This window comes from Aptenodytes forsteri, unplaced genomic scaffold, assembly GCF_000699145.1.
Source record: "Aptenodytes forsteri isolate BGI_AS27 unplaced genomic scaffold, ASM69914v1 Scaffold299, whole genome shotgun sequence".
NCBI lineage: Eukaryota > Metazoa > Chordata > Aves > Sphenisciformes > Spheniscidae > Aptenodytes > Aptenodytes forsteri.
In genome coordinates, this window is record NW_008794154.1 from 2,590,151 (window position 1) to 2,603,634 (window position 13,484).

The 13,484-nt window shown below is 45.6% G+C and overlaps 1 protein-coding gene across 5 annotated transcripts in view; it reads right to left on the minus strand.

Annotated features, from left to right (window-relative positions):
* Positions 1-428: 428 nt before the first annotated feature.
* Positions 429-13,484, minus strand: part of KCNAB1 (potassium voltage-gated channel subfamily A member regulatory beta subunit 1) — a 78,950-nt gene continuing 65,894 nt past the window's right edge. For 3 of the 5 annotated variants that reach the window (XM_009279177.1, XM_009279185.1, XM_009279193.1), the window contains exons 8-14: positions 11,983-12,069; positions 6,799-6,884; positions 5,519-5,639; positions 4,904-4,998; positions 3,236-3,356; positions 1,881-1,969; positions 429-1,220 (exon numbers count right to left, since the gene is read on the minus strand). In XM_009279177.1, the coding sequence (XP_009277452.1) occupies positions 1,131-1,220; positions 1,881-1,969; positions 3,236-3,356; positions 4,904-4,998; positions 5,519-5,639; positions 6,799-6,884; positions 11,983-12,069 (689 nt within the window). In that variant the 3' untranslated portion in view covers positions 429-1,130. The remainder of the gene's footprint in view (positions 1,221-1,880; positions 1,970-3,235; positions 3,357-4,903; positions 4,999-5,518; positions 5,640-6,798; positions 6,885-11,982; positions 12,070-13,484) is intronic. The other 2 variants (XM_019472022.1, XM_019472027.1) reach the window with 1 other exon arrangement.

Genomic DNA, 13,484 nt, shown 5'->3' on the forward strand with positions numbered 1-13,484 from the left:
CCAGAACAAGTTACAGCAATATGACCTTCCACCAAAGTACGCACCTGATTTTTTCTGGTATTTTTCAGCAGCTATGTATTATATATAATTATCTATATCCTTAAAAGCTCATTAATATTGAAATTTGCAATACCTATGTCTACAAGCAGGCAGAAGTAGAGGCAGGTTTCTACAGATGCAAACCCCAATATTTTATCATGGATTTCTTGGTTTAAGGTTTACGTAGAATTAGAATTTTGCAAACAGCCATTGTTTTTATTAACCTGACGTGCGTGTTTGGATTTTCTAACTGTGCTCTTCTGGCTTGTACTCAGAAATACTTCCCAGGAGTGCTCCACAGCTGAAATAATTGTATACTTAGGAGTTGAGCTATCTAATTTCTAACTAATTCTCTGTCTTGGATTTCTTGGTTTAAGGTTTACGTAGAATTAGAATTTTGCAAACAGCCATTGTTTTTATTAACCTGACGTGCGTGTTTGGATTTTCTAACTGTGCTCTTCTGGCTTGTACTCAGAAATACTTCCCAGGAGTGCTCCACAGCTGAAATAATTGTATACTTAGGAGTTGAGCTATCTAATTTCTAACTAATTCTCTGTCTTACATCCTTTATTCAACTACAAACGAAATCTAAAGCGTATATTCAGCATAAAAAAGAAAACGGAAAATTTGAGCTTGCCCCTTCTATCTGTTAACCTGAAGAAACTTTATAGTTGAGATTTCCCAAATGTGGATTTATTAAAACCTTAAGTTGTATCTGGCTTTTCTTCATTGAAAAAATAGATCTGTACATCCTCCTTTAATTACCAAGTACCTGAAGGTTATAAATTATTTTTTGCTTTACAAGTGTTTTTCACAGCACAAGCATGAGGTGCTAAGAGTAAAGTAAAAATTAATGAATTCAGTCAAAGGTAAGAAAATACAAGATTATTCTTGGTTAGAAGAGAGATCAACTGTGCTTTTAAATTTCACTGCAGATTAGTAGGAATAGCACACATCTCGAAGGATCCAGTGACAGTAGACACCGAGCAGCAAGCTGCTGAATGATTCTCATGACCGGATATTAACTCGGGGCTGTACTTCTGTACACAGCACTTTTTAAACCATGCAGTCCAGGTAATTCATGCATTGCATTATGATCGGTAGTCCTTCTTGGTGTAGGGCTTATTTCCCAGAATATTATCTATTTCGTTTACAATATGGGATGTCATCTTTGGAAGGACCTAGGGGTAGAAGAAAACTGATGTTTAATCAAGCTTCCATTAAAGGTTTTTCCAAATTTAAATCTAGATTTTATCAAATAATGTTTCCTCTGTTTTTTCTGTGTGACAGATACTCAAACATTCATCTGATACCTTTCTCCCTTAAAGAAAAAACTACTGTAGTATCTTTACCTTGTGAGAGAATCACAGAAGTGCTCCTAAATTTTATGTGCACAATATTACTCGGCTGCAGCGGAAAGCGAGCTGGTAGCAAGAACATCAGCGGAAGATTTTATTGTGAGAAGCAACAGAGAATAATTAAGGTGGGTGCAAGTGACACGTGCCCTGTGGAAGACTTGGTGCAGAATATATCACAACATGTCCTGGAGTCAGGTCGCTCGCTTTTTCAGATACATTAAACCTGCTGATGCCACCCTCTTGTTGCTGGATACAGCTATAACTACCACAAATGGTGGTAAGTCATGGTGACGCACCATAGGTTTGCCTAATTAATGTGTGTAACTAGAACGGGAAGATGCCTGAAACAAAATACGAAGTATTAAAACTCTATTAAGAGAACAAGGGCACTAGTCTCAAGGTATGCTGGTGTTACTCCCAAAGGGAGCTGGGCAGTAGCTAACCCCCCACCTCTGTTGAGGTGCCACCACCACCTGCACTTGCCTGTATGGCTCCGAGATTCTCTATCAGCTGCTCTGGGTTGGAAGATCCTAGAAGAACAGAGCTCACCCCCTCGTTTCTCAGGCACCATGCTGGGAATAAAGTCACAAGATGGTCAGGAACATGGGCTTCACAACACGGCATTACTCCAGATCCTAATGTTTGTCAGAGCTTCTATCTCTATTTGAAAAATAATGACAACATTATTTGTCTCAACCTTCACTCCTCAACCGGTACTACCAGGAGGAAGATGCACAGATCAGATAACAAACCACATAGCAGATCTTCCAGCATCCCATCTGACCCTGGTCCCTGGGCCAGCAGTGGCCATAATTGTGGGGTTTGGTTTTTCCCTATCACAAATCACAGGGATTCACCTCTTGGCTATTTGAACCAGCGATCATTTTTCTAACAGGCATGTGTGGTATTTTTCAGCCTTGGCTCTCAGCAGCACAAAGATAATGACTAAAAAAAAAAAAACCCAACCTTTTTAAAAAGTAGCACTCTCTTGTGTCTGTCAGCCCAGTGCACCGAACAATTGATGGCTTCCACCTGGGGACGGACTGCTCAGAGAACCAGGCAGGTTGGGGTTGGACCCCTGATGATGGCCCAAGATACGCTAGCCCTCCTGTCAATCAAAGCCTGATGATGATGCTGGAAACAATCTTATTTTAAGTAATTTTTAACTTTACTGCTCAAAAAAAACCCCAACCCACGTTATTTTTGTGTGAGGATAACGGAGCAGGGGTTACATCAAAAGCAATACATGGCATTTTAATGTCCTACAGTGGGTTTTAGAATAGAGTAGAATAGAATATTTCAGTTGTAAAGGACCTACAACAATCAACTAGTCCAACTGCCTGACCACTTCAGGGCTGACCAAAAGTTAAAGCATATTTTATTTTGTTCTTTTACTGTGTTCCTTGAAATGCATTAGCCTTCTCCTAGTGAGGTGTTGCATTGCCCATCTTCAGTGTTTCTAGCATTTTGTTCCATAACTCCTGATAGTAAACAATCATTTAAAAGTTTTAAATAAAAAAATAGATCTACAGATAGAGGCAAAGACAAAGCCATCCTTTGTCCTATTTGAAAGGCAACACGTCTTTTCCTGTGTAACCGTTTACCTAACCATCACTGATACTTCAACAAATGATGGCAGCACTAACAGTACCTGTCGCTTTAGGGGCTGGTGCAAGATTTCACCTGCACTCGTCTCAACAACCCATAAGGCACAAACATTCTGTCTGCACCTGAGAGTCTTGCCCTTCGCACTACGAGGATGCGAGCTAGGTGATGCACTTGTGACAGCAGCAAAGGACGAAGGCACAGGGACCCTCCTCTCCCATCCCATCACCTACCGACGGCCAGCTGAGGCAGCGTGCACCCGAGGCGCTCGGCGATGGGCGACAGGTCTTTCAGCTTCACCTGCTGCTTTCTGCCTTCCTCGCTTATGATTTTCTCTTTCAGCCACTGGTAGCACTGGAGGTGAATTACATTGCAATCGACTGTTAGCTTTAATCTTCCAAAATGGAAAGCTTAAGGCAATTATAAACAGCTCTTAAAAAGTCACATCCAACCCAGGAGGTAATTGAGGCTGAATAACACAATGCTTTGCTACCCGAAGCAATTACGACAGGACCAGGATGTCTCCTGTGAGAGCCTATGTCTGTATCTCTCTGGCTTTATGCAACTGATGGGCTCGGTCTGGAACCTGGAACCTCCTCAGTTTTATTTTTGGACAACTGGATCCCATCACAGAGTGGAAAAAAGTGAAATATTAGTCAACTTGAGAAGATTTTGACACCCCACCCCCCCAAAAAAAAATTGAGAACATCTGATCTTGTTCAAGCTTTACTATTACTGGTTAGGATTAGAAAATTAATTAAACAAAGCTGAGATTTCAGTTCTCCCAACTCCAGACTTGAAACTTGATTCTGCTTCACTCTCATCAATTTAATTTGGATCCCTCTCTGCAATGCTACCTTCTTAGCTAGCTTTTACCAAATATTAATAATATATTTTATTTTGGAAAAAAAATCACAAATGCAATGAAATACCACGTTTGAAAATGCTGCCCTTTGTAAGCAAGTCAGTGTAGACTGTGTCTTTCCTTTAAAAAGCACCAAGCTGAGCAAAAACCAGCACAGGGACGTACATCAGTCTGCTGGCACTTGTCACTGCTGGCATTGGCTTTTGCCCATCAGCTGACACAGAGCCTCAAATACCGTTTTGGTTGGGTTTTTTTTCCCAAATCCGTGACATTTTAATGCTCTGCTGTTTTTCAAACCATTAAATAATATGCCTGCCACAGGCATGAGATGGAAGGAGACCCCATAACACCCCACAAAAGTAAAATCAGGATAATTGTGGGAGAAACCAAGTGCTGTGGTGACACTGCAACACTAAACCTGTCAGAGAGGGCTGCTGCCCTGCCCGGCAAAGGGCAGAACCACCGAGCACCCACAGGTTTCACAGTGTGCTGGGGGTCTGCCCTGCCTGCGGGGCTCCCTGGAGGGATGCTGCGGGGCTGAGCTCCCCCGCCATGCACTTGCTGCCTGGTAGGCTGGTGCCCAGGGAAGGGTGGGCAGAAAAATAACGTCCAAGTTTGTTTTACCCACTGTGTGTGGTTAAGGGGTTTTGAAGTCACAGCGGCTATATCGATTAACATTAGCTGGGAGCATCAAGCACAACAGAAACCCTGGGCTTGTGCGTTCTCGTTGATGATGTCCGGGCAATGTAAGGGTGGCCATGCATCCTTCTGCAGAGCGCCCGCAGAGCCTGGCTCCAGTCGCATGCTGCCCCACAACCAGCTCACAGCCATCAGCTCACTGCGGTGGGGAACCTGAAGCATCTTTATAACCCAGATTCTCTTGCACTTTGGAGTGTGGTTGCCAGAGAAACCGAGCTGATCTATCAACACAGCAGCACACAGGCCAGCCTTCTCATGAGGGATGTGTTTTCCCTTTTTTTCCTGCACTCACAGAAACAGCACATCTACTTTTCTCAAACATGCAACAACAAAATACCTTTAGTGCAGCCCTTGAGCTTTCAGGGACCCCATTGCCGTATTTCCCTGAGATGATCCCACAGGCTAGTGGAGACCACGTCATTGCTCCGACCCCTGCAGAGAAAGATTTTTAGGGTACTGGAGAAATCAGAGTTGTATCAAAAAATAAGACTTTTAGTTAAAAAAAAAACCAGAAAAGCAAAACAATTGCTGCTTGTTCCTATTGCCGCTGTCAGCGATGTTCAGTCAGTGTCTTCTGGGAAGATGCTGCTGATGCCCTTAAGGAAGACACTGACTAGCTTATTCATCCAAAACCTTATTGTGAGAGCCTCCAGCCCCATCCTGGCTCCTGCTGCAGCAAAGTACCTGAACTCCTGCTTCTCAGCCCAGGCATCTCCCACACCCATGCTGCCTTGAGTCTCAAAGAGTAAGAAGCAGCCATGGCAATTAGCACCTATTTCTATCAGAGGCACGGTAAACCAGTTTTTCTTTTAGGTCATTAGATAGATACTTGTCTGCCTCCTTCAGATCCAGGGGAGGAGAGCACTGTTCCCATCTAAAGCCCCAGGTCAGCATGCTCTGTATTTCCTTCTGCAAATGAAATAGCTGAAAGGCCCAGCAGTCTCAGTCTTACCTATTTTATGATATAATTCCGGCAGCTGAACCTCCACTTTCTCTCTTTGGAAAAGGTGGTATTCAGCTTGTTCACACACGGGTGGTATCATGTTAAACTGCCTGGCTACAGAGTAGGCTTCCTGGAGAAAAGAAATCAGTAGATAAAATACTTCATTAAGTAAAAGCATCTTGCGGGACATAACCTACCAGCCAACACTCCTTGAGTGTGCAGGTGCCAACGAACTCAAGTTTTGCTATTCCTTAGCAAGGCCACGCACATCCCCGTGAAGGCCGCTGTGCAGAGGCAGAAACACAGCCCCATCCCTGCCTGTGCTGCTTCCCCACTGCCCCTGCACCCGCCACAGCAGGGCACGTACCTGCCTTCTGCCTCCTCCAGCCGAAAGCTGCCTTCAGTGCCAGCGCAGCGACAAGCCAAACAACTTCCCAGCTGGGATGGTTGGTGCCGAGCTTGTTTATCGTGTTTTGACCCCACTGCAAAAAGCAGGGACCGGCAGGATGCGCCTGGCATCTCTTAGAATCACAGAATGGTTTGGGTTGGAAGGGACCTTTCAAGGTCATCTAGTCCACCCCCCTGCACTAAGCAGGGACATCTTCAACTAGATCAGGTTGCTCAGAGCCCTGTCCAGCCTGACCTTGAATGTTTCCAGGGATGGGGCTTCTACCACCTCTCCAGGCAACAACAAATGCTTCTGACAAGGCATTAAGGATGAGCTGTCAGGATGCTGGTTCCCCCAGTCTGGGTTTTTTCAGGTAAAGCCCGTTACAAGGTCCCTGCGGCTGAGCAGGGATATTTCCCATCTGCACCTCTGGACATGACACGTGCAGAGCAGTGCCACCCACGGGGGCTTCTCCCCTGCACGGGGACCGTTTCCACCACAGCAGCAGCTCTGACAGTCCCGTGGGTCATGGAGCTGCTGCCGGGAGCCACGTCTTCAACGGGGCATCAGTGGCCATGGGCACGGACATCAAACAGGCGCTTTACCAAAAGTCTTGAAGTCAGCCAAATAAAACCAAAGTGAAACAAACCCCAATTAAATGAGCCAAGACACCCAAACTCCCAAACAACTATATCAGTCCATCTTCTCCTAATTAACATTGGGCTCATTCCATAACAGGTTTTAAAATTAGTTTAGGTGAAAAGATGCTGGATGGAGTAAAACGCAAACATCCCCAGCCCAGACACATTTGTGGTTCAGCTCCCAGTGTGGCTTTCAGCAGACTTTGCAGCCTGGAAGCGGAATTACCAAGTGTCAATGCTTTCCCAAAAATCGACTTTACCATGATCTCCATAGCGCTCCAGCGTGACGTTCCCCAGTACATCGCCATACCTTGGTTTATTACATGTGTCATCGCTCGGACAATTTCTAAAGGAGGGAAAAAAGAAGTATGAGAACTGCACAGAAGCCAATTTTTCAGCACCGAATCCTCCCAAAGCCACATATAAATGCCAAGTACACCGACAAGCCTGAGCAGCTTTGCATTAAACACTACTTCTGTTGTGTTCTCTTGCTTGAGCATGGATGAAAAAGCATTGACAGTGCGAATGTAAAGAATTTTATCCTGCAGTTGTTTAAAAACTGCTTTTTCCAACTGGCTATTACCTACCACTGCCTTATGATAATAATACTTTTAAAATTTAACACAAGAGGGCAGCACAGTCAAAAAATACACTAAAAAATTAAATTTATTTTAAAATTTGTTTACTAAAAGCATATATTAGGTCCTGCTTCTTTTTACTAGGAATATTAGGATGCTGGGGATAAAATTACAAAACTGGGTAATTGAACCCTGGTCCACCAAGGGCCCCGCCGCTCGCGGGAGGAGCAGGCGGCACCTCTGCAACACCCAGCGCAGCTCCTTAGCACAGCAGTCCCATGGTCCTCATTTTCTTTTGGGAAGATAGAAGCCTGCAAGGCTACATGCTCAAGGTCAGGATCTTTCATTTCCATCCATCAGACCTTTGCTGAGCAGCCCTGCCTTCTGCGGCAGGGGGAGAAAACCCATCATAAACTTTAGTTTGCAAGAAAAGGAGAAAAAAATTGTCTATCCCTCACAGTTCCCAGGGGGTTACAGAGCCTGGTAGGATGCCTTGCTAATGCTGTAAGGAAAATAGCCCCTGCTTACTGTTTGCAGCTCATTTTTAAGCTTGATTTCTCCCTGGGAGCAGCCTGCTGGGTACATGGCATTGCAGGAGGCCCAGGCAGTGCCCATCGCAACTCTGCTGCAAGAGGAGCCGGGGACTGAGAGGAGTCCCCAGGATTGAGCGGGGTCCCCAGGGTGGGAGGGTCTGGGGACTGGTGGGGTCTGCAGGCCTGGGGACACAGTCCTCACAAGCAACCATAAGAGCATATATAATTGCCCCGGCTGCTGTAATAAATTCATATTTCTTATTGAGCTTCAGCACTCCCTGCCCTTTGGAGCCAAGCAGCGGCTGCCAGGGCACTGGCACTATGCTGGCCACTAACAGCACATCATGTAAACGGACAAAAATGGGCTAAACTCACTCTGAGAAGCAAAAGAAAATAGTACTTAGTCACCACGCTCAGTGCCACACGAGGGACCTCACAGTCAGCGGGTCCTGCTGTATCTCAGTGAGCTCTTCCCTTGGGAAAGCAGCAAGGACCCGATAGTCCACAGCTACACCATGAATTTCTGACCCATTAAACTATGGTGAAACAACTCCAGTTGGACGCAGGGCTGCGTGGAAAAGCCCTGTGTGTTCATTACATCCCTTGGCGTGTCTGCTGTTACTTGGACAATGACTCTGGGCATCGCTGTCTCAAGATCAAGATGAGCTGCCTTTTATATCATGAGGATTCTCGTCCTATTTATAGAAAGAAAAAAAAAAAGGAGCTTGGCAGAGGGGAGATTACACTGCCAATCTTGATGTTATTGTGAGATTTTTTCTGCAGGCAGCGACAAGCAGCTAAAGATGATGAAGTCTCCATTTATAACCTCGGAGGGCTGTACAAGAGACACAATGCCTCTTGTGCTGGGCTTCTGCCTTCCCACTGAAAAAGGAGATTTCCTCTCCAGGGAAACGTTGGCTTGAGGAGTTTTTTCCCCGATGAATAGTAGAGTTCAAATGCCAGATATTGTTTTCTTTTTCTTTTCCTTCTTCTTCGTTTTGGCCAAAGCCATACTTTTCTCTATTTCTAAACATTTTATTCTCTGGCATGTACTAGTCCAACAAAATACCCTGTTATCAAGCAGCTTCCCTGCTACCCGCAGGCGTGCTGTGTGTGACGGGCAGCTGTACGGCAATCCCTCCCTCCTCAGCAGCGCCAGGTTCTCACTGGGTTTAGTTTTCTATTTTTGCCATGCTACCATTTAGGAATTTAGATAAGCATTTCATCATATGCCTCTTACACATTTTGGTCCATAGTTGTTTTCATTTCTCCCACATCTACTCCTTTCAAGAAAAACTGAAGTCAACTCAGAAAAGATATCTATATAGCTATATCTATATATCTTCCTGTTTACCAGGGACTGCTCCCATGGGTATGGCGATGGGATGGTTTGTGAAGAGCACGTGCCTGGATCGCTCAGTCTGCCAGCTGGATGGCAGAAATGACATCACTTAAGAAGGGGAGATTTTTTTTAAACGTAAATGAATGTTTCAAAACCTGGAAAACAGCCTCCAGCAGCATAATAATAATTTTTGAAGTAGCTTAAAGTTCCCTGATAGGAACCATGTCACCTTCCCCACCTGCTTGCCAGGGCTGGGGCTGCCTGTGCAGTGGGCGCCCCATGCCCCAGCACAGTGACAACGGGGGGTCTCACCAGGGGACCCTCCTTCCCCACAGCCAGAGCTGCCCTGCTCGTCTGCTGGAAAAGCCGGTCGGGATGAAAAAAAGCATCTGCTAGCACAGCTGGGGGATCAGATCTCCAGCCTGACTAACGAGACATGAAACTTGCAGAAATTCAGGAGAGAAGCACAGATCCTTCCCATCACCCATCTCCTGAGGTCCCCGTTTGGGGGGACCATGCGATGGCAGAGCCGCACGGGCGCCAGGGCCGGGATTGCCCTATGGATGGCCGACCCCAGTGAGGATGGCCCCTTGTCCTGCCTACCCCAGCAAAGCTGAGACCAGGTCAGGGGTGAGGAGTGACACGGCTGTCCTGGCCAGGGACCTGCCGGACCTGACTGCACTGTTATGCAAAGAGCTTTGCACAGGGTAGTCATCTCCAGTTGTTCCTTGAAGCTAATATTGCATTGCTTTTACAATGAAAAGCTTTTTTAATTTGCTCTGAGACTTTTCAGAAAGGTAAATACGTTCCAGATTTTTAGATTAAGCAAGCTTTGCCTGCCGCTTTGGGGACCAGAGTCACCTACAATAAAGAAATCTGTATTAAACTCTCATCTCTTCTTACTAGATCTCCTTTACACATGCCTCCTAAGGCAGCCTGAGCTGGGACATGACCAGCCTGAGCGAGCGGGAAGCGATTCTGCTCTGGCTGGGGTGGACCAGATGAGTATTTCTAAGTTGCTGATCCATTGCCTGCTGATGCCCACAGACACACACATCACAGCGGACGGAAGACCCCAAGTGCTAACAGAGAAACCTCACCTGCCTGCATGCAGCAACTGAAGAAAACAAAATGAACATTCAAAGTTTGTCCTTCGATTTATTTGGTTGTACCTTACAGCATACAACCACACTGTCTGCTCGAGCAGGACCCTCACATGTTGGCACGAGTAGCACAAGCAGGGAACGTTTTAAGGTTACCTACAAATTGCTCTCCATCAGAAGCAACTATTTGCTCGTGGGAAAAGCATAGGCACGTAAGGAGACGGAGCGGGGATTGTACGTCTTGTGGAGGTAGCTCAGCACTTTTTGTACATGCCAGATAGTGCAGAACTGACAGATGGTTCAACAGATGCTCTGGGATAGAAGTGGCTTAGTAGGTGAACCGTAAAAAACCATGAAGTACATAGAAAGAATCAACACCACACCATTCATAATAAAAATGTCCCTTTTTTCACCCTGCTCAAAATCTCACCAAGCACCACAGTTTATATATTATCGCCAAGCTCCAGCGCTGCTAGCAGTATCTGTAGCATCTTAAAAGCTGTAAATGCCTGAAATCATCTGTGCTGCACGGGCATGGGAAATATATTCTGCACTGCCTCATTAGATGACAACTGACTGAGCAGAGAGGTCATTTCTCCCTCCAAGATACAACATGTCATGTTGCTAGACCTCATCAGCTACTACAAAAATCTGCACTGGTCTTAAAATCCCAGGCCGGTTCCCTGAACCCATAGCTGCTGGCACTGGTCAGCAGGGGCAGCAGTACTGCCATCCACCCGCGGTTCGTGCCGGGTCGCACAGCCCCGCATTTGTTAAGAAAATAGGCATCACGACTGCTGAAAGTCAAGCCAGGAGCTTCGGAGGGGCCTGTCAAGCTCCAGGCTTGTTTGATTTCCATGTACTCATCCATGACAGCTTCTGCAGCCTGCAAGTCTTTCTTCTTGCTATTTTTTATTTAGCTGTGAAGCTAATCTTCTGCTACAGTGTGAATGGTTGCGTTAACTCCGATGGGAAAAGAGAAGGAATGGGAACTGGTGCCCGTTAAATAGAGCACTGACCCCAAAACATATTGATGAAGGTTCCTGGATAACTGGGCTATATGGCCATGTACCAAACGTGAACATATAGTTATCAGCATTAAAACATAATTAAAGCACACAGATATTCACAGGTCTTGCAAGTTCCTAAATTCGTTCCCCCCTCACTGCATTTAACAAGAACCATTCCCCACCAGGACCAAGGGGCAGGCGGCTGCAGCACCAAAACTGAGCTCCGCCATGGGCAGAGCGTCGCTGCTCTCCATGCTCCGGGGGACCCTGCTGTGCCCCAGGGGACCGTGTCCTCGCACGGCCCCTAGGCTGAGCCCGCTAGAGACGCTACATCTCAGCTTGTGTCGCTCATGCACTTGGGACAATGAACCCTAAAGTTTGCCAATTATTTCTTGTTTCTGACCATGTATTGGATCGCATCCCTGGTTTTAGCGCTGGGAGAAGCATGTGCTACCTGGGCAGCCCAGGGGATGTGGACAAGGATGGGGACGGCAGCACTGGCACGCTCCCCTCTCCAGAGCTGACCGCACCAGGGGTAGGGATATACAGGTTTCATTTCACACAGAGACCTGCCTCAAATGCAAACACAAATTCACTTTATCTGAAGGAATCAGAAAAAGGAAATAAAGAAACAAACAACGTTAAAGCCACCACTGGGACATAAAGGAAGCTTCAATTTCCTTTCAAGAGATACAAATTCATTTCATTGAAGCGTAAATATATAGGGCTCCAGGATATCACGAATAAAGTATTTCATATTTAAGCTGCCCCACCTGAATATTTAATAAAAAAATGTTTTTCATTTCCTACCATCATCAGTCTAAGCCTGTAAGCCACAATCAGTCACGTTAAAACCTTTAATTCAAGCTTCCACTAACCTTCCATGGGGGTATTATTGTCTGGCCGGTTTGCGAAGACGACATCCACGTACTCCAGCTGCAGCCTCTGGAGAGAAGCCTTTAGCCCTGGAAACAGCAAAGCAGAGTCAAGAACCTGCATGGTCAGAGAGAGGCAGGAGTACGGTGGCACAGAGCTGACAGGTACAGAACCGTATCAGGAAAAATAGAGCTCATTATATTTATATACATATCTACTATATATAAAACCATATAGCATGAGAAGGATACTGCATAATGTTGTTCCACATCTATGCGGCCATATTAAGAAAACACCAGTTTGGTCTTATGCAGAGTTCCTCCCCTTCCACAAGAATTTGTTTTATTTTTTAATTAGGCTGCAATTTGGATTGAACAGACACCAGTTACCAAGTGTGTCCATGGCCAGCCTGTCAGGAGGCAGCTGCCAGGGACTGACTTCAACGCTCCGCTTCTGTTCAGAGTTAATTTAATCTAAATCACATCACAGAGCCTTTCTGTGCAAGCCCAGGGCATGTCGCGTTGGTCCTGTCCCACCTAATGAAGTCCTGCCCCAGGGGGGCCTTCCAGAAATGCAAGCCCAGATGGGAGGATGGTGGCACTCAGTTAGATATGTTATGATGAGCAGATAAAGCACCACAGAGGGCTTTATCTCTGCAGGGTAAGCAAGCTGTGCCCACCAATGCATTGTGTAGGGCAGAAAGAGTTTTGCAGGGCAAGACAAGGCACCATTTTGCAGCTACTGTTCAGGACTGCCCAGGCTTCAACAGCTTCTCCATGAGGATCTGATGGGAAATCGCATCAAAAGCCTACATATATGTATATATATATGCGTGAGAGAGAAGAGGATTTCTAACACTTATTTTCTATGAATCTTCCCAGGAACAAAACGTTTTTATGAATGTTCATGAAGAATGAGCCAAAATAGAGCAGTCTGAAAATGTTCTCTGAATTTTGGGATGGAAAAAATGGCCATTTTTGCCAAATGTATTTATAGAAAATAGCTAACATTGACCTTAACGTTATTTGCTATGTTTTCTGTGAAGTTATTTCAACTGCTGCCAGTATTTTTCTATCATTTCACGAAGCAGCTCCACAAGAAATGGCAAATGGATGGGTTTGGACCGCCTATGACATGGCTGCAACTTCCCCAAACACCTCTGGATCTAGTGCCACCAGCAGCCAGGACAGCACCTCATGGGGGGGTTATTCAAATGAAAATTCAATAAAATGTTACTAAAAAACTTTCTCCAGCATTACCTTAATATGAAAGTCATATCCTAATGTAGCTGAATTCTGCAAATACTAAATAATGAAAACTTTCCAGGACAATCCCAGACATACGAGGGATTGAGCATACTATGAGGCAAAACCGACCGTGCTTCGGTGATGCTCCTTATCACTGAGAAATAGCTCCTTGAAGATGGAAGATGACCAAATCTACACTGCAGGGAGGAGGCTGCTCTGCTCACCCGGTTTGCTGATGACCACATTCATCCCACCCT